Source organism: Perognathus longimembris, chromosome 3 (genome assembly GCF_023159225.1).
Source record: "Perognathus longimembris pacificus isolate PPM17 chromosome 3, ASM2315922v1, whole genome shotgun sequence".
Lineage (NCBI taxonomy): Eukaryota > Metazoa > Chordata > Mammalia > Rodentia > Heteromyidae > Perognathus > Perognathus longimembris.
The window spans coordinates 50,178,637-50,199,194 of record NC_063163.1 but is presented as its reverse complement, the minus strand read 5'-3'; the positions used below and the strand labels follow the sequence as shown (position 1 = coordinate 50,199,194).

At 37.1% G+C, this 20,558-nt stretch overlaps 1 protein-coding gene across 1 annotated transcript in view; it reads right to left on the bottom strand.

Annotated features, from left to right (window-relative positions):
• Positions 1 to 20,558, bottom strand: part of Ccdc169 (coiled-coil domain containing 169) — a 37,520-nt gene that overhangs the window by 2,783 nt on the left and 14,179 nt on the right. Inside the window, exons 5-7 of the mRNA XM_048340829.1 lie at positions 7,708 to 7,806; positions 7,486 to 7,539; positions 2,544 to 2,623 (exon numbers count right to left, since the gene is read on the bottom strand). Coding sequence (XP_048196786.1) covers positions 2,544 to 2,623; positions 7,486 to 7,539; positions 7,708 to 7,806 — 233 coding nt within the window. The remainder of the gene's footprint in view (positions 1 to 2,543; positions 2,624 to 7,485; positions 7,540 to 7,707; positions 7,807 to 20,558) is intronic.

Here is a 20,558-nt window from a genome sequence, read left to right as displayed (position 1 = left end):
TTCCAGCCTGTTCTTTGCTTTTGTTCCCTTGCTTTTGATGTACCCAGTTTTTCTCTGCCATGTGCTACTATCATTATGGGCCACCTGGCAGGCCCAAAGCAATGAAGTCAAACAGATCAGAGACCAGAACCTCCAAAACTGCCAGGCAAAGTAAACCTTTTCTCTTTATAGTTATCACAGATATTTTATTACAGATGAAAGTTGATGAACTTAAGCTTAAATAAGCCTATCAACCAAAGCAAACATTAAAAGCTACTGACAATTTTTAAAACATTGTTTAAAGTATGATGTATACAGAGACTGTAAAATGCAAACTTAAAGCTCCATGAATTACAACAAAATAAAGTATAACTGCTCCCAAGATCAAGTATTAGAGTACTGTCATCATAAAAAATGATACCCCATATCCTTCCCAAATATTAGTCTCTTTCACCTTCCCATATGTAATTACTATCCTGATTTCTAACACCGTAGTTAAGTTTTGCCTGTCACTGAACTTTATGTAAATGGAATTATACACTTAAACAGATTCCTACATTTTTTTACCTCTGACACTGAAGACTATGGTAATTACCCAAATGTTATACATGCTATAGTTTTTAAAGCTATTACCCACATATATGTATATATACATATATTACATATATATGCATTTCACATACACACACACACACACACACACACACGATCCATTCTTCTACTGACCAATATTTAGTTGTTTTCAGCTTTGGCCATTACAAATAAAGCTGCTATAACCAGGTCTTGTGGAATAAATGTATGCAACAATCTCTTTGGGATATAACTAGTAGAACTGTGGAATCACTGGGAAGGTATATGATCAACTAAATGTAAAACTAAATGCTGAATAGTACTCCAAAGTGTAATTTTATACTCTAATCCACAATGTATGAGAACCTCCTACTCCTGCATGACTCTTGGTGGCACCTGGAATCATCATTTTTTTTTGCCAGTCCTAGGACTTGAACTCAGAGCCTGGGCACTGTCCCTGAGCTTCTTTTGCTCAAGGCTAGCAGTCTACCACTTGAGCTACAGTGTTACCAGCTTTTTCTGTTTGTGTAGTACTGAAGAATCGAACCCAGGGCTTCATGCATGCTAGGCAAGCACTCTACCACTAAGGCGCATTCCCAGCCCCTGGAATCATCAATCTTAAATTTCATACTCAGGCCAGCCTCTCAACAAGTCTCAACCAATGTCTCACACCTGTAAATCCTAGTTACATAGGAGGCTGAGATCTGAGGATCATAGTTCAAAGCCAGCCTGGGCAGAAAAGTTGGTAAGGCTGCATCTCCAACTAATCAGTAAAAAGTTGGGCTGCTAGTGTGACCCAAGTGGTACAGTGCCAGCCATGAGTGAAAAAGCTGAGTTCAAAATTTAGGCAGAGGATCTACTCCTGATTAGGTGCTAAGCAGTTAATGAGCTTTCAGAGTAGCTCACACATGTTAGCCACAGCTTATTGCTGAACTAATTAAGTATAATCTATGGAACTCTTTTCAGAGAGTACATGGGAGCTTGCATCTTGTTTTCTAAGATCTCTTCCCATGATCCTTTTCCTTACTAATTTTGCTTTGTATCCTTTCTCTGTAATACATTTCAGCCACAGGTACAAAAATATTCTGAGACCTTGTAGTGATTCATTAACCACAGGAAGGATCTTGCAGATCCCTGACACACTGGGCTAATAGTTTTCCAAGGACATTCTTTGTCTGGATGTGCTTTAATATTTAAACTATGTTAAATTGCCAATTATAAAAATGTATTAAGAAAATTATTATTTTAATCATTTATGACTATTCAAGAAAACATTTTGCTCCATCCAGCTATACTTTGGCAAAATATTGCTATACCATTAATTTTCACCAAAGAAAATTATTATACTGCATATCCCTTGAGTGCCTCTTGCTTTGACCTGTATTTGAAAAGAGTTGATTTATAACTAATGTATCTTGGTTTAATTTTCTAGTTTTTTATATATAAATCTTTCCCTATAAAAATATTACAAAGGACTGATTCTGCAATTCTCTACTTAGTATAGAACTCAGGGAAATTGTGTGTAGCTATAACTTTCAAGCCAATAAATGATTTGCTTTTATCATAAATTGGTTTTATTTATACAGGAAACAGTAACATGTATTGTTACCTACATTTATTTCGTGACTACTGGCATAAATATATTTCCTAACTAAAAAGTTTAAGGTTGACTCTGTAATTATATTTTTTACATTTAAATAGAAATTTACTGGTATTGTTTAAGCTCTTCTGTGTACTGCATTGTTTTAATGTTTTTTTTTTACAAACGTAAGATCTTACCCTGTTTGAAGACTCAAAATGTTTCTGGGATCTAAAAAGGTATAAATAGTGATGGGAGATAACACACTTCTTTAGATTCTCTAACCATCTGCCAATTTAAAGTGTTGCTAGAAATCTCAAAGGTCATCTTTCAAAATATAGCAGATACCTGTTTTGTCAGTACTATTCACAGACAAGGAAAATTAATTAGAAAGAAAAGCTACAGCTAGACTTACGTCTTTACTAGATTCTCTTTCATTCTAGGCAGTTGATCCATCTGTTGTTGTCTTTTAAAAATTTGATGAGAGCCAGCAACCTGCAATACAAAAAAAATTGAACAGATATTTCGTTTTATGATTGACTTTCAAAATAAAATAAACAGCCAAAATTTTCAGTTAATTTCCCCATAACCATGCCCTTTTGTAGAAATTATTGCCTTTTTCAATATGATAAAGCTTCTGGAATTCCCATTTCCTCAGCTCCACAGTCCATCTGAGTTTTTAACCTAATATGCAATTACCTATGACAATTAAGTTATCCATATGATATAAAACATTGAAAGTTTTGTTAGTAGACATTGAATATGCATAAACATGTATCTACTCTGCTAATAAAGTAGATAAGACAACAGAAACAATATGTATGGTGGGGCAGAAATAGGAAGAGAAGATAATATTTCCACTGTTGTTTGTTGTGAAATTTGAGAAGGAAAAAATGGACACATTTTTGAATGGTATGGATGTAAGCTACAACTCAGGAACAACAGAGGCCAATCCACTTAGGAATGGCAACTAAAACCACAAACTATGAGAACATTCATAAAGGGCATCACAAGGACATCAGAGACCACATCACCTAAACCTAGGAAGGCAGCTTTTAAGGGGATAGTAGAATCATTGGGCAGGGAAAGCACCTAAGAAAGGTTGAAGGCATAGCTCAGCTGTAAAACAGTGCCTACCTTGAAACAAGTTTCAGGTCCTGTAACCAGTTTAAGACCTGTAACAAGTTTAGTATCACCCCCCCCATCCCCAAACCAACGATGTAACTGAAAGGGCCTGATCACTCCCATAGTCAGAAGAGAGATGAAAAGAGGTTGAGGAGTGAAAGGCAAATGCAGTGACTTATATCCATTCTTTCATCAAGTTTAGCATGGAAAAAGGAATCTGAGTAATTTTAAGAAGACAGTGGGGTAAAACAAAAGTCAACTGAGTGTGTTACAAGCAAAGGATAAACCACAGTGAAAGACAGAAATTAAAAATAAAGAGCAACCAGAAGCCTTAGAAAAAACAATGAAATCCTTTTGAAGATAAGAGGAACACAAAAATAATGGATAAAGATGTGGATAAAGGATCTGGGGATGTGGCTTAGCAGTAGAGTACTTGCCTAGTATGCATGAAGCCCTGGTTCGATTCCTGAGCACCACATAAACAGAAAAGGTCAGAATTGGTGCTGTGGCTTAAGTGGTAGAGTGCTACCCTTGAGCAAAAAGAAGCCAGGGACAGTGCTCAGACCCTGAGTTCAAGCCTCAGGACTGGCAAAAAAAATGATATAGATAAAATGAAGATAAAGAGAAAACCTGAGTTTAATAGCTGATAGATTCTTTGCTCCTTCTGATCTAAATATCAGATCATTTTCTAAGAATGACAGGTTTGATTGCATTGTAGCAGAAAATGCAATTCATTCATCCCTCTTTCATTCAGAGGATATATCATACTTATTACATGCTACCAGTAAAATATGGGCCAGGGTACAAAGACATATAAGTTATCATTCTATTTGGGGAAACAACAAAATGAGTAGAAGATGATAATCAAGGGCCTTAATGAGGTTGGCACACATGTTTTATAAGCAGTCAGGACATGCAATATTTCAGGCTACAAGGGGCCTCGCTTGCAACAAGAGCCAGTTACAAGCCATTGAAAGGATATCTTATGTAGAAGGAACAGCAAGGGTGCAATAGCAAAGAACAGAAGAAAGCAGCATAACATACGCAGAAACTGAACATTGCATTTTGTCCTAATGCAGTGCGAGACATTAGCAAGGATGAAGCTATGGAGACAGGCGTGGCCACACTGAAGGGAACCTGGTAGATCTGATCTTACCAAGGAGCTTTTCTGTGATCCTTTGGACAATGCAAACCAGAAGGATTTTCATTATTGTTTTTGTTTTGCTAATAGGAAACGATATCATAGTTGCACTGGGGTGGCTGAGAAGGCAAGTGGTTGTAGTGGAAACAATACTTAGTTGTACTCTTAAGAATATATCTCAAGAACTAGATTTCAAACTGACTAGCTATGTATTTAAACACACAACAATAAAATAGTTTCCAACAAGACAATATAAATGCTTGAGTAATCTGGAACCTAGATAGCTTCGCCAGTGATGAATAATATAACTTAATATTATAATTCATTAACAATGTAAAAGAATTGTTTCTAACCCTTTGTTAAGCTATAATCTAGGAATATATACTTGTTCTAAAACTCAAACTATAGGGTGCTAAAAATTTTTCAGGAAAAGAAAACAAGGAAGAGCTTATAATACTTCAGCAGTTCAAACTGCCTGACAAAGCCAGGTGTGGTAGTATATGCCTTTAGCCCCAAGCTACTCAAGGAGGCTGAAGGAGAAGGATTGCTTAAACCCAAGAACCTGAGTCCAGCCTGAGTAACACACACCCCTACCCCAGGAAATAAATAATAAACAAATACAAAAATAAAATGTAAAAAATATTGTAAAAGAATCTAGAAATGCCTGATAAAACAGAATCAGAATTCTCTCAGATCTATTGCTAAATGGACCTAAAATTCCAGGCTTATGGCAACAGAAGCTGAAACTTAAATTTTATTAGCTATTGCAACAAGCTCTAGTCAGTCTCTCCGATTTTTCAGTAATTCAATATGTCTGTGTTTTCTTAATAACCAGTATGTCTATTATATACACAGTGTGCATATGCAAAGAATGATGAGATGAAGAAACTCTATTTCAGTGAAAACAGTGTCTAGAAAGTGAGACAAAGCCACAGAGCCAGCAGCAGAAGTATAATCAACAGACTCAGCAAATAGCTCAAGTTATCTACTAAAGAATCAATTATTTATGCATTCAGCATGAAGAACTGCCAAGCATCCATTAACCTTTCCAGTCAATATACTGTCCTCCTGGCCAGAACCATCTTTAACTAGAAAGATGACCAATTCACTCTAGTGAGAAAATTTTATTAACATTTATACTGGGGACAGGATTAACATCTTCCCAGGAAGCTGTTAAAATAATATTTGATTGTTCTGTGATTCTGTATAATCAGAGTAGGAAAATTCCACCTAAATGAATTTTTCAGGTAAATAAGAGTAAATGAATTGAATGTTTCAAGGAAAAAGAGCTTTTACTTTTAACCTTTAAAAAAAATAAAAAACCTCAACAGCCAGCACTGTGGCTCATGCCTATAATCCTAGCAACTCAGGAGGCTGGGATCTGAGGATCGTGGGTGGTTCAAAACCAGCCAGGGCAGAAAAGTCTGTGAGACTCTTATCTCCAATCAACCACTGGAAAACTGGAAGAGGAGCTGTGGTTCAAAGTGATAGAGCACGAAGTGAAAAAAGCTCAGGGACAGCGCCCAGACTCTTAGTTCAAGTCCCACCAGTGACAAAAACAAAAACAAAACAAAACTTCGACAGCATTTTATGGATCACCTTTTTGTTAGTGACATGGGTTTTGCATTATCCCTACTACATTCAATTCAGTAAATAGTTTCAAACTTTTTGCCACTCTTGCACTAAGGTTAAATGAATAGTAAAAAATGAGGTATCCTGTTTCACCTTAGAGGGAGCTGATGGCTTCTGAAAGAATCCACAATAACAGCTGACACTGCTTACCTTTGTCAGCACCGGGGCTCAAGTTGCTCTCTGTAGCCTTAACTTCCTTTGGGGGTCGAATTCCCATGACTAACTCCTCTTTTGAATCCCACTATTGTTCCGTTCTTAGATGAGTGATTAGCAGGTTGCCCCTATGGTAAGCTTGTCTTTCAGGCTTTCTAGCTCCTGTGTAACTTGCTGTGCTTTGGGAACTGCAGTCCCCCTTCTGTTCCCTTGACTATCACTGTTGAGGCTCTTCAGAGTTATCCTCCAAACCAACTTTTCTTTTTACCCTCATGCATTTCATTTATTCATATGACTGCACATACAATCTGAATGCTATCTCTCTTGTATATAAATTGTTCCTGAGATTCAATAATTCCACTGTTCTTTGGACGACACTTCTGGTTGGGTGGCATGCATTGAAAGCCCATTCATACCCTAGTCTTAAACTACAAGCTAAAGCAAAGCTAATATAGATCGAATATATAAATATCAATTTTAAGCTATATAAGGAATGAAAAAGCATGGTAAATTTAGGAAACATAAAATTAAGAAGAAACCAAACAGTAGAAGAAACCAAAAATAAAACATATCTGTCAACCCTGTAAAAAGCTCTACAATGCATCCTGGTACCAGGGGCTCACACCTGTAATCCTAGCTATTCAGGAGGCTGAGATCTAAGGATCGTGGTTCAAAGCCAGCCTGAACAGAAAAGTCCCCATGAGACTCTTATCTTCAACTAACCACCAGAAAACTGAAAGTGGCTCTATGGCTCAAAGTGGTAAAGTGCTAGCCTTGAGAAAAAGAGCTCAGAGACAGTGTCCAGTCCCTGAGCTCAAGCCTCCATGACCAACAAAAAAGAAAAGAAATGGAAATCTATATAATGCCAACAATATAAGAAAAACTGGAAGAAAAATTAAAAAACATACAAAACTGCTCATCACTCTCCTATCCTGTATTTATAAGTACATACTTTATATCAGCAACAATGCTGTATCAATCTTAGACTTGACCATACACAACTATAAAATATCTGGAATTTCATAACAGCAGTGTTATATTAACTCATCTGTTTGAATTATATGAATTATATTATTAAGAAAAAATAGGCAAAATAATATCTTAATTGGGAAACTTACTTCCTTTATACTTCTTCTTAAATGTTAATCTTCTATCTCCCATATTTAGAAACTTCTAGAAATCTTTTTAGAAATATTTAGAAACATTTTAGAATTCTAACATGTTTTTCTAGCAAACAAACAAAACCTAGAAAAATGAAAAGTACAATTTACACAGGAACCTCTAGAATTTGAAAGTCAAAAGTTACCTGGGACATTTCAGCTAGATATGAACGGCGTTCATTGTTGGTTCTGTGGTAAGCCTATATAAAAACAACAACAACAATAACAAACAAGGTGAAGAAGCCAAAAGGAGAAAAACATTAGCAATACCAGTAAGCAAATTCCTAGATTTAGGTTAACATCTATGTTCCCTGTTGTAGAGCAGTTTTAGATGACACTAGAAATAATGACAAACTTCCAAAACAAACTTTTGCTTCTTGGTCCAGTCGAAGTGCATAATCTTTCACTTGATTTTCAAGACTCCTTTTTTCTTTTTCTAGCTGCTTAAGTAATGCATTCAAAGATTCCTGAAAATATAAAGAGTACATTTTTATACGTACTCATACTACAGGCAACAATAAAGACATTCTCTTCACTAACAAATGTCTTATATACAACATTCTGTAATTTCATAATCCTCTATGTACTTTTAATAGTAATAATAAATAAAATATTTGTTGAGCTCTCATAATATGTCATGTATTACACTAAGTATTATGTCATAGATTCCTTCATTTAATCCTAATTGAAAATCCTGTTTTTATGTGGTGCTGAGCTGAGACAGTTAATATGTATTTCCATTTTAATATTGAGCATGTACATATTTAACACTGCAATGTAGAGAGGTGATAAAATGGCCCAAGATAAACAGATAATAATCAGAGGCAGATAATTAATGTTAGAATTTGAACACAGATAAAATGATCCCAAAGGCTACAAATTCTAAGTAATTAGTATTACCAATAAATATCATGCATTCATGCCACAGCTACCATTGTTAACAGAAGTAGTACAGGGAAAGACACTTAAAAGCAACATACTCTAGCTGGGTGCCAGCGGCTCACACCTATCATCCTTTCTACTCTGGAGGTTGAGATCTGAGGAGTGAGGTTCAAAGACAGCCAGGCAGCCAGAGCAGATACATCTACAAGAGACTCTTATCTCCAACTGACCAGAAAAATCCAGAAGTGGAGGTGTGAATCAAGTGATAGTGTGTTATCCTTCAGCAAAAAAGCTAAGCAGTAATGAGAGACCAGAAGTACAAGCCCCAGTATGGATACACACACACACACACACACACACACACACACACACACACACACTCCCCAAATATATATGTTCTCTTGTTAACTGCTTTAAGTACATCTTTACTTCCTGATGAAAACCCAAATGGTATCACACAGAAGGAAAAGTTTAAGATTTCATTTTTATAAGAAAAGAGATTGAGTAAATTATTTTATCAACAACAATTTGTATATATGCACAAACACAAATAGGAGAAATGCACAACTAAAGGCATAATTTATATCTGTCATCTGGTTTTCTGGTCTTTGTTTCCTGAACTGCCATACTTCATAATATTTACCCAACTTATACTTCTCTTCTTTAGCTTGATAATTAATTTTACTTTCCAGACCATTTTCGGCCAGTACCTGCCTCACAAACTCCAGAATTTTCTTTTTGAATGCTAATTTTCTGAAAAATTTGCTCCCTGTGTGTTTGGAGAGGTCATGTGTGTGAAAAAGAACCCAGTTACCACATAGAAGTATAGAGAATTTGATAATCCCTCAACTGGGCCACCAGGTCAAAGGGAAAGAAATCTTCCAGATCTGATGACTAAGGGCAAAGAAGTCTGAGAAACAGGAATGTGGATGGTCCTACTAACACGGAAACAAAGAGTAAAATATTGTTGTGTATTGTACATTACACAGTAATTCTCACCAGAAAGCACCACTGTAGAAAAGATATGACACCAAGTGGATCAAAGACTTGGACAGAAGTTATCATGCACAGCTCTGTCCATAGCCACCTCGTACTGGACAGTGAGCTAATGAACAGAGGAATCCACAGTGGCAGAAACACAGACTTCTTGCTGCTTGACTCAGCAACAAGGCTTCTTCCCACCAAGGTTGAACTAGATCTTCGGTTGGTCAGTGTCTGACCTGCCAGCAAGAGATGCCAGCTGGAGCTCCTGATATGGTGCCATCCTTCAAGATTAGCCTGCCACTTAGTGACAAGTTGATTACCTAAGATGCCTTCCATCAATCCATTCAAATGTACACTCCTAATAGTTTTACTTTTCCTCTCCTATTCACAGTGTTTCAGCAATCTTTTAGTTAAGAGAAAGAAGGTTACTGTGACCCAAAAATCTTCTTCAGGCAGAAGATCAAACTTGTATCCTGTTTTAGAAGAGATTGTTTGGGTACCCAATGGTTAATGTAAGAGAGACTCAGTATTGAGAACTAATAAATATTGGAACATGCCATAGAGACCTTGCTGCTGAAATTCACAGGGTATAATTGTGGTTTTATATAAATCTACCTGCTGATTTTAGGTGCCAATTTGCAAAAAGTCTGAACTGCTTTTTTTTTTTTTTACACTCTGGTAAAACCATCAACAATGCCCCAACTGGGAGACTTGCATGTATGAAAATCTTTTTTAGAAAGTTTATATAAAGGAATAACTTCTCTATTATTTCCCAACTCAAATCTCTCATCTGGAAGTGACATAATGGATCTACTATTGATGTCTTTGCTCATTTTCAATTGTTGCAACAGAATATCTGTGTTTAAGTAATTTATAAAAGAATGCTAGAGGCTGCAAGTTCAAGAATGAGCAACTGAATCTGGCAAGGGCCTAGTGCTATGATGCAATGTGGTAGAGAAGCAGAAAAACAATTGGGAGAGCATGTATAAAAGACAAAAATAAGGGGGAACCCTTGATTTATAACCCCTATTCTTACATGAAAGTCAATAATTCCATTTAGCTACCCAATCACCCCTTAAAGACTCCATTTCCTAACATCACAAGGGCAATCAAATTAGGATATTAGCTTTACAGGAGACAAATCATACTCAAGTTATTGCATCTGCCAGCACTTCAAGTTGAGCACATACTATTCAGGCTTCTCAGGCTAGACTTTGAAAAGGCATGTGATCTTATCCTTAGACAAAAAGGAGGAGAGTAGAAATAATTTGTCAGGCCAGGATGACTTAGTGTCTGATAATGAATTAGATTTGTACCATATACCAGGCATGGTGGTTCATACCTGTAATCCTAGCTACTTGAGGTGGAAATTGGAGGAAATTGAGGCCAGCATGGGCAAAAAGTTGACATGACTCCAATTCAATCAGTGGCTGGGCATAGTAGCATGTATCTGTCATTTCCCTGTGACAGGAAGCACAAGTAGAACTGTAGCCCAGGCTGTCCTGGGCATAAAGTAAGATCCTACTTTAAAAAAAAAAAAAAGGAAAGAGGAGTAAAGATAGGGCTCAAATGGTACAATGTCTGCTTAGTAAGTGTGAGATCTTGAGCTCAATTCCTAGTACAATCCCCAAATCCCCCAAAAGAAAAGAAAATAATGTCACCATGACTAGGTTGGTACCTAATTAGTTATGTATATATCTCTTTCCTTTTAGAAGTGAGAAGTGCATAATATGTCAGATCTGAACTCCTACTAATCCTTGTCCAGGTAGTCTTGACTTGCTACAGTGAACCACAAGGATTAGTTCCAATATCCAAAACGGAAGAAAAACGATACTACCCTGAAACTACATATAGGAATTCAAGTCTCGCCTCACATTTGCCCTCCCTTATGGCTCACACCTTCCATCATGTAAACCTAGATTCCCTGCTCCAAATCAAAGGAAAAACGTGACTGGAGGAGCAGAGGTTGAGATACACAGAAAGGCCTATATAGTACTTTCAAAAAACTGTTCCCACCTAGAAAAAACACTCCAGGCTCTGCCGGCTCCATAACAGATCCAGATTTAGTGAGCTCACTTTCCTGTATTCATCCGTGAATCAATCAACATTGAAGGGGAGATATACACTATGATTTATCAGTCTACATAAGGTTCTTATCTCAGGACTCCAGGGACATAAAAGGAAGTGAAAAACCCTTTCGTGTCAAACCCACGATTGAAAGTAGTAATCCAGTATAGTTTATAGATGGCAAATTATTTTCTTAAGAAAGGCAGAGAGGGGCTGGGAATATGGCCTAGTGGCAAGACTGCTTGCCTCATCATATACATGAAGCCCTGGGTTCGATTCCTCAGCACCACATATATAGAAAAAGCCGGAAGTGGTACTGTGGCTCAAGTGGTAGAGTGCCAGCCTTGAGCAAAAAGAAGCCAGGGACAGTGCTCAAGCCCTGAGTTCAAGCCCCAGTACTTGCAAAATAACAAAACAAAGCAAATAAAGTAGGAAAGGCAGAGAGAATGTTTATCAAATCAAAGTATCCTCTACAAGAGAGGTTAAAGTTTAGTATTTGGTCATGGTATCTGGGCTGTTGAAAGGAAGTTATAGGGGGCTAATAAAATTAGACTGGTCAAGGTATTGTCATATACTACAGAGTTGGTTAAATAATTTACAATCAACTTCCTCATACATTGGTGAGAGAGTAGATTAGAACAAAGTTATGAAGGGGGGCAGTGTAATAAGATACTATATCCATTTAATTTATGATTTATCTCCTAAACTAATAACTGGTCATTTCTGTAACCCCAGTTATTACTCGTGCTCTTACAAAGTTTCCTTAGATTTTTTTTTGGTCATAATTGAGGTCATTAAAGCTACTAAAAGAAGTATTCAAATGGAAATGGAAGCAGCTAAAACCTGCAAAACCAAAGAAATATTTTAGAGATCCTATCTCCTTTGTTTTTCTCTCTGAGATACTTAATAATGACTATTATTTTTACAATTATATTAAGAGGATAATTAGGTCAGCTAATACTGAAAAAATTCTGGTTTCTCAAAATAACACCAGTGATAAATCCCTTAGAAGTGATAACTCCCTACCATGCATATTTGATGAACATCTTTATTATAACATAATTGGATATTTCTCAAGTAGGTACTATTCTTTGGCTCCCTGCCTTAAATATATACATCAGAACAAAATGAATGACATGTAAACATATTAACTGAGTTATTTGACAGAAAATTATTAAATTCATGAACTACTCTTGTGAAACACAATATCCAGGTATAAAGAACAATTGAAGAGAAACAGGGATTGGTGAAAGTATTTCAAATTGCTACTGTATGTATGGACCACTGCTCCTAGGATTCCAAAGTTAGGATATTATAGAAATGTTTATTTAAAACTGTTACTTTTATTGGCTTAAAGGAAATCTAGATCTTGGGAAAATTCCATGCTAAGTTCTAAATGAAGTTTGATTACCAATAACATACAAGAATAAATTATTTCTATATTTAGAGGTGACCTGAATGAAAAATGATCCAAAACTCTAGCAGCGCATACTATATATGCATGCATAAACTAGTAGTTAAAATGCAAAGTTGTCAGGCACTGGTGGCTCATATCTGTAATCCTAGCTACTCAAGAAGCTAAGATCTGAGGATTTCCGTTCATTGTCAGGGGGGCGGGGAGGAGAGTGTGTGAGACTCTTAGCTACTATTAACCAGCAAAAAGTCAGTGGTGGAGCTGTGGCTTACATGGTAGAGCACTAGCCTTGTGCAAAAAAAAAAAAGTTCAAGGACAGTTTTCAGGCTGTGTTCTCAAGCCCTGGGACTGGTGTGTGCGTGCCTCCTGCTACACACACATAAATTTCAAATAACATTAATATATGTCAAATGTAATAGAATAAATGGGTTACACATTTTTAACATGTCAATCATTGTGGACTGAGACTATAATGTCTCTGATAGAAAGGACCTAAGTGGAAAAAAAGAGAAGGGAACAATATATTGCCCATATTCTTAAGGAGAAAATGATTTAAGATTACAGCTGAAGCAAAGTATCTGAGCAGTACATAAGAGACAAATAAAAATAATTATAACTAATGAAGGACCAGTTATAGAATGCTTGGGAGGGTAGACTGAGGAATCTAAGTTTTGGGAGCTATTCCAAGTTATAAAAGTGACACAATGTAAGCAGGGGCATAAGAATATTAATCAACTGACAGTGTCTATGACAAATGAGTGTTTTATGTTGCAGTTATGACCTCTGAGGTTTAAATTTTTTAATATACTTTCTTTGCAATGAGTTAGTATTTGCTATTTCCATCCAGATTAGATTCTCTTTCAACCTCATTCTACAGTTAATTTATTGATTCCAATTCTACAATTCATTGATATTTTCAACAAACACCTCCTTTCTGACAGATATTGTACTATGTGGGTACCACAAAGAATAACAAACCTAGACCCTGTCATTACCAAGCTAGGTAAGGGAAGGCTCCAGAATGTGGTCTGTCATAGTGGAACGTTACTATGTGAACTTGACAATTCTGCACCTGTGATTGGGGGTGGGGTGGGAACAGTCTATAATGTCAATTAGATCAGGTTGGTTCATTGTCATCTTCAGTGATTTTCTGGCTGCTTGATCTATCAGTTACACAGGGGAATCCAAGACTCTAATTTTTAAAGTAAATTTGTTTTATTTTAACTACAGGTTTATCAAAATGATCATTTAAATGTTCTTAGCAGTTTACAGTCCTAGCACCTTCTGTTCCAGGTAAGCAGTCTCAGTTGTGATTCTGCGTTCATCTCTTTATAGCTAAATCTTAAGGGTGGGAGTCTGCCCTCTAATGATTCTCTAATGGTTCCCCCAAAGTAACCAACTTTTTTTTTTCACTTTTCCTTACTGCAATGACAGGTCCCAGCTATTTTCATCCTGTTTCCTAACTATAATAAAAAGAATGCATTCTCAAAGTCGAGATTGGGAATCCTGTACCTGCAGCCTCAGTGCTCACATCTAGCAGTGATACATACTGCTTTGGGCTAAGCAGCAGCAATTAAATCTCCTAACTGGCTAAGTCCGCAGCAGCCTACACCTTTTTCCAAGATCCATCCATTTCTGCATGGGTCAAACTGGCAAATTAAACAAGAGTTATGGCAGGTACCAATAGCCTTGCATCTTTGTTATTAATTGTGGCACAAATCCCTATGTTCCTGGAATAAGAAAATGTCTCTGATTTCTACTTGGTTTTGGAAGAGGTGAAAGGAAGATGTGTCCACTTGATCTTCTCAATCATAATAGCTTTTAGTTTAGGGAGAAAGGACCTAATTTTTTGGGGGGTGAACTTCAACTTCCAAATATTTCAAGGAGATGTCTGTAGGGTCACTAGGTCCACCTACTATGTTAGGGACCTTAGCCATGGATCTCCATGATGAGGAATGTCAATTCATATTCTATATTCAACCATCCTCTTTCATCCAGTATATAGTCATTTGTGTAAGCAGACAAAGGTCTCTTTCTCAGAAGAAAGGAGACTGTGTCATGATATATACTTGGACTGGTGCTCTAGCCTTTATGAGGGTTAATCTATATGCTCCTGAGGTCCAGGAGCAGCTGCAACTATACCATCTCCAAGAGCATCTATCCAAATGTCCTGTCTCTTTTCAGGATCCCTCAGCATGTTTATTTGGGCCCTGTCCTTCACACAACAAACCTAACTAAGCTCGAACATGTGCCTGCCTCTAGAGCTCTGCTGTTCTCACAGTGAGGGCTTCTTCATCCACTGTTCTGCCCCTCTGCTACTGAGATGGAGCATCCTGAGGCACCCAGAAATACTTTCTGGCATTATTTGCTTAATAGTTGTCAGTTCTTCATTATCCTTATGCAAGTACCAATAAGATTTGGCAGTAACCCCATATTTTCCAAATGCTCACCCTCATGATTTCTTCTACAGTATTCCTTATTCCAGGACATTTCCCAAGGTCATCATTACCAATTAAATCTTTAGCAACTAAACTGTCACCTGAGCCAGTTCCATTGGTGTCATATTTATCAATGAGGACAGATTCTCTACCTGCCAGTCAGTGAGCCCACTCTAAGTTCATGTTTTCTTGGATCACTTTTAGTACAATGACTCTCACCTGGGCTCCCAAGGAATGGATACCAAGACAGGATGAAATGTACAAGGATTACCAGAATAAAAGGAGCAGAAAGTGGCTGGCAGAGGCTTCATGGCAATGCAAGTCTAGAAGGCTGGAAACAGAAGTGTCCTAGGCTGGCAAGCAGTCTAGAAAAGAGTTTGGGAAAGCTACCAGAGAAGCTTGAGATAAAATGGAGTCTAATGTGTCCCAGGAATGAGTCCACCTTAGCATCTTTTCTACAGCTGATGGTTAGCAGAGAATGGCCCTGTTAGTGTAGCCTTGATGAATTCCAAACCCTAGCACCTGGAATCTTCAAGCAATGAGTTTGTGGAAGTCTGTGAGGTGATGAGTATCTGGGACACCATAGGTATTTCTGTTTTTCAACTGAAGAATCCTCTAATCTCTCTATAAGGCTTAATACCAGCTGGGTTTTTCTAGGAGTAAGGCAGAAGAGAGCTGAGAAGTCCATCATTCAGATTTCATCTGTTTAAAGACGTGTGTCTCACTTTCATTATTTTTTATACACGAAGCTCTATGTTCTAGAGCTATGGTAGGTTTATTTCTCCTAATAAAGGAAAGTATCTTGACTACATGGGGTCCCAGTGACCAATTGCTCGTCTTTCTTACCTGACCTCCTTCCTTACTCATTGACACAAAGAAGAAGGAGGGAGGGAAGAAAAGAGGGAGAAAGAGAGAAAAATCTATAAGAAAAAATCATTCATTGATGGCTTACAAATGAAAAACACAATAATAGAATTTAATCGCAGCTCCCAGACAGTACTTTACAATGAGCAAGTATGTTGACCAAAGATGAGAGTGAGGTGCCCCCTCGTGGCCAACACTGTTATTCACTTTATGGGACATTGTTTTTCTTTCTTTTTTAAAAATTTATTTATTGACAAAGTGATGTACAGAGGAATTATAGTTTCATACATAAGGCGAGTACATTTCTTATCCAACTTGTTGCTTCCTCCCTCAATGTTTTCCACCTTCCCCCCTTCCCGATGGTTCTATGTGAAATTGTACTTAGCTTTAGGGAGAACACAAATTCAAAGCTATCCATCAAAACAAAATCAAATAAATTTTTTAAAAAACAACCCCAAAACTAGTTGATAAAAAAGAAATAGCAAAAATTAGGGAAAAGTTGATACATTGGAGATAAAAAAAACTTACAAAAAATCAATGAAACAAACATCAGTTTCTTTGAATAAGATTGATAAACCTCAAGCTAACTTTTGAACAAAAGAAGGAGAAAAAGTACTCAATAAAATTAGAGATGCAAGAGAGAATATCACAACAGATACAAAAGATAATTTCAAAGAACCAGTACCAATGCCTTCAAACTCTTACTTAAAATAAGAAAAGAAGGAACATTATCAAACTTATTTCATGAAGCAAATATTATACTCATTCTGAAAACATACAGAGATGCAACAAAAGGGAATTATAAACTAATCACATTGCTAAATATTGATGCAAATAAATTAAATTCTAGCAAATAATACAACAACACAGTAAAAAAAATACATCTAGATCAAGTTGGTTTCATCCTAGGAACACAGGGATAGTTCACATACACAAATCAATAAATGTAATGTATCACATAAATAATACCAAGAACAAAAGTCACATAATTATTTCAATGAAGAAAATGCCTGTGACAAAATTCGACACTCTTTTATGATAAGAAACAAACATCCTTTTCCAAAGAAATGGCTTACAACACAGACAAAAGTAACTCATCATTTCCCTATATCCCTCCTAGCTCTGATTTCTATAGTCTTGCTCATTGTCATCTGTAAGATAATTTAAACTAGGACTCTCAATCACCCTTTAATCTCTCAGGCTCACCCCAGTTCACATGTTCATGAGATCCTCTCTCTCTCTCTCTCTCTCTCTCTCTCTCTCTCTCTCTCTCTCTCTCTCTCTCTCTCTCTCTCGCCTCCCCTCTCTCTCCTTCTCTCTGTCTCTCTTTCTGTGTGTGTGGGGGGGTGTTAGTAAATATTAATCTCTCCTCTCTGCTTCATCTCCATATAATGCTGGCCAAAATAAATTAAAACTGCTCAAATTTTTGAAAAGTTGCCTTCTCTTACTTAGACTATGAAAAAATAATACTAAGTGGTTTCTCTGTCTCACCTCTCACCTATACATGGAAATCCTTTTGCTATTAGGAGGCTGGGTTAGTTTTAAAACTATATAAGTGGAATTTCAGTGGCTCATGCCTGTAATTCCAGTTACTCAGGATTACTATTGATATCTGAGGATCCTGTTTCAAGGATAAACATGGGCAGGAAAGTCTGTAAGACTGTAAGCTGGAAGTGGGGCTCTGGCTCAAGTGGTAGAGCACCAGTCGAGGATAAAAGCTCAAGGACAATCCCTAGGCTCTGAGTTCAAGTCCCAGTACTGGCACAAAATAAAGCTATATAAAATACTTCAATAGCTTCCTATCACATATCAAAACACTCACATTATCCAGTAAGAATTATAGTCCATGAGATTCTATCTCCAATTAACCAGAAAAACAAAGTGTTGGGGCTGGGGATATAGCCTAGTGGCAAGAGTGCCTGCCTCGGATACACGAGGCCCTAGGTTCGATTCCCCAGCACCACATATCCAGAAAACGGCCAGAAGCGGTGCTGTGGCTCAAGTGGCAGAGTGCTAGCCTTGAGCGGGAAGAAGCCAGGGACAGTGCTCAGGCCCTGAGTCCAAGGCCCAGGACTGACAAAAAAAAAAAAAAAAAAAAAAAAAAACAAAGTGGACTGGAGTTGTGGTTCAAGTTGTAGAGTAGCAAGCTGTGAGCTTAGAAAAAGCTGAGTGAGAGCACAAGGACCTGAATTCAACTGCTGATAATAGCACCAAAATCAAACCAAACAAAGCCTTAAGTGTTCAATAATAGAGAAAATGGATAATTCAATGCAGTGAAACATAATGTAGCCTTTTAGAACACATGTGAAAACAGAAGTTGGCAGTTGATTTAGTTACCCGGATAAGCATAGGATCTAAAACTGTTCTTCCATAAAGCTATAATTACATTAAAAGTGATAACAACTGGCCAGGCACTGGTGGCTCATACCTGTCACCCTAGTTATTCAGGAGGCTGAGATCTGAGGACATGGTTTGAATCCAGCCCAGACAGGAAATTCCATGAAACTCTCATCTCCAAAAAGCCAGAAGTGGAGCTATGCCTCATGTGCTAGAATGCTAGCCTTGAGTAAAATAACTAAGAGACAGTGCCCTAGTTCTGAGTTCAAGCCCCAGAAAATTATTTTTTTTAATGTCAACAGCCACAAAAACTACACATAATCCTTTTCATTCTCTTTTTATTAGGTTGTTCTTTTTATTAATATATGCATAACGTCTACTAAAATAAAGGACTGTCAACGTTATTGCTAGTCTGTGTTTTGCCTGTTTTTTGTCCTTAATTTTCTAAAGGCCACTAAATACAGACTCATCTTTTTTTATGGTAATGAGGTTGGACTCGAGGCCTTGTGCTTGCTAAGTGTGTGCTCTAACATTTGAGCCATTCCACCAGCTCTTTTTGTGTTGGTTATTTTGGAGACAGGCTATCATTTTATGCCTAGGCCAGCCTGGATTATAATCCTATTTGACCTTCCCTGGGTTGCTGGGATGACATGTATACTCCATTGTGCCTGGTAACCAATTGATATGGAATAACATGAACTTTCTTTTCTTGTCTAGGCTGGCTTAAACCATGATCCCCCATCTCAGCCTACTCAGTAGCTAGAAATACAGGCTTAAGCCACTGAACCTGGCTTAAAATTTAATACTTAAAAAAATGAAATGCCATTCATTTGTTTTACAAAGCTTATTGTATATCTGTACACATTCTCCTCCTCTTCCTACTTATTCTCAGTTAAAATAATACATTTGCCTATCAGCATGGCTATGTGATTAAGTTCTAAGTGTTGAGCTGCAAGGCAAAATTGCTGGGGACAGCATCTTGGAAAGTTCTTTGCAGGAGAGTAGATATGACTGGCCTTTACTTTTGCCTATTCCTTTCACCTACTTTTCTTTGGATAAGAATATGAAGGAACAGTTGTAACTACTTTCAACGTCCCATGTGTATCTGTAGCTTCTATTATTGATGATGTTCTTGTATCACCTTTCTGTGGTTGTACCTACACTATCTCTGTAATCTTATCTGAGTATATTGGAAATCGTGTATACTGGTATTGGAAGTAGGAAATTGAAAGGGAATACCACATTTGACAGACATAGGGTTAAAAAAAAGACAAACAACTACAAAATCAATACTTGCAAAACTGTTTGGTATAAGTGAACTGAACACCTGGGGGGGGGAGGGAAAGGGGGAGGAGGGAGGGAGGTATGAGGGACAAGGTAACAAACAGTACAAGAAATGTATCCAATGCCTAACGTATGAAACTGTAACCTCTCTGTACATCAGTTTGATAATAAAAATTTGGGGAAAAAATGTGAAGGAAGCAAGATGCTGGTGGCTCATATCTGTAATCCTAGGTACTCAGGAGGCTGAGATCTGAGGATCTTTGTTCAAAGCCAGCTCAGGCAGGAAAGTCCATGAGACAATTACCTTTAAGTAACCACCAGAAAATTGCTAGTGGAGCTGTGGCTCAAAGTAGTAGAGTGTTAGCTTTGAGCAAAAAGAGCTCAGGACAGTGCCCAGGCTCTGAGTTCAAGACCCATGACAGACAAAAAATAAAGAATGTAAAGAAAGTAAGATGCAGCTGCCATCTTATACGCAATGGGTCAGAAGTCACCTACAAGTAGATGGTGGAGTAGATAACCGATACAGCTTGCTGAAAATTAAATTTTAGTTAATTATATCATGAAAAGACACTTTTAATATACTCTATTTTCTTCAGATGCAAAAAGTGAATTTCAAAAATCAAAAGTTAAAGGCTCTAAACTATCCTAATCTGTATTCATAGGACTAGAATTCCACTCTTTCTTATGGAAGTAACTTTTAGCCAACATATTAAAACCGAGTCCATCTTAATAGTCTAATTTAAAAATGACATTTTGCATTTTTCCAAATAATATTATAAAATATCACATATCAAAAATCAGTACCTATCCCTTTAGAAATTTTAAAGTGTGACTGTAAAGGTTATTGCTGAAGACTGAATGATAGATATTTACAATTTTTTTTTTACTGAGGAGAAATATAATTTTCTGTCTCTAGATCTAAACCTGTTAGAGAACCACATGAATATCA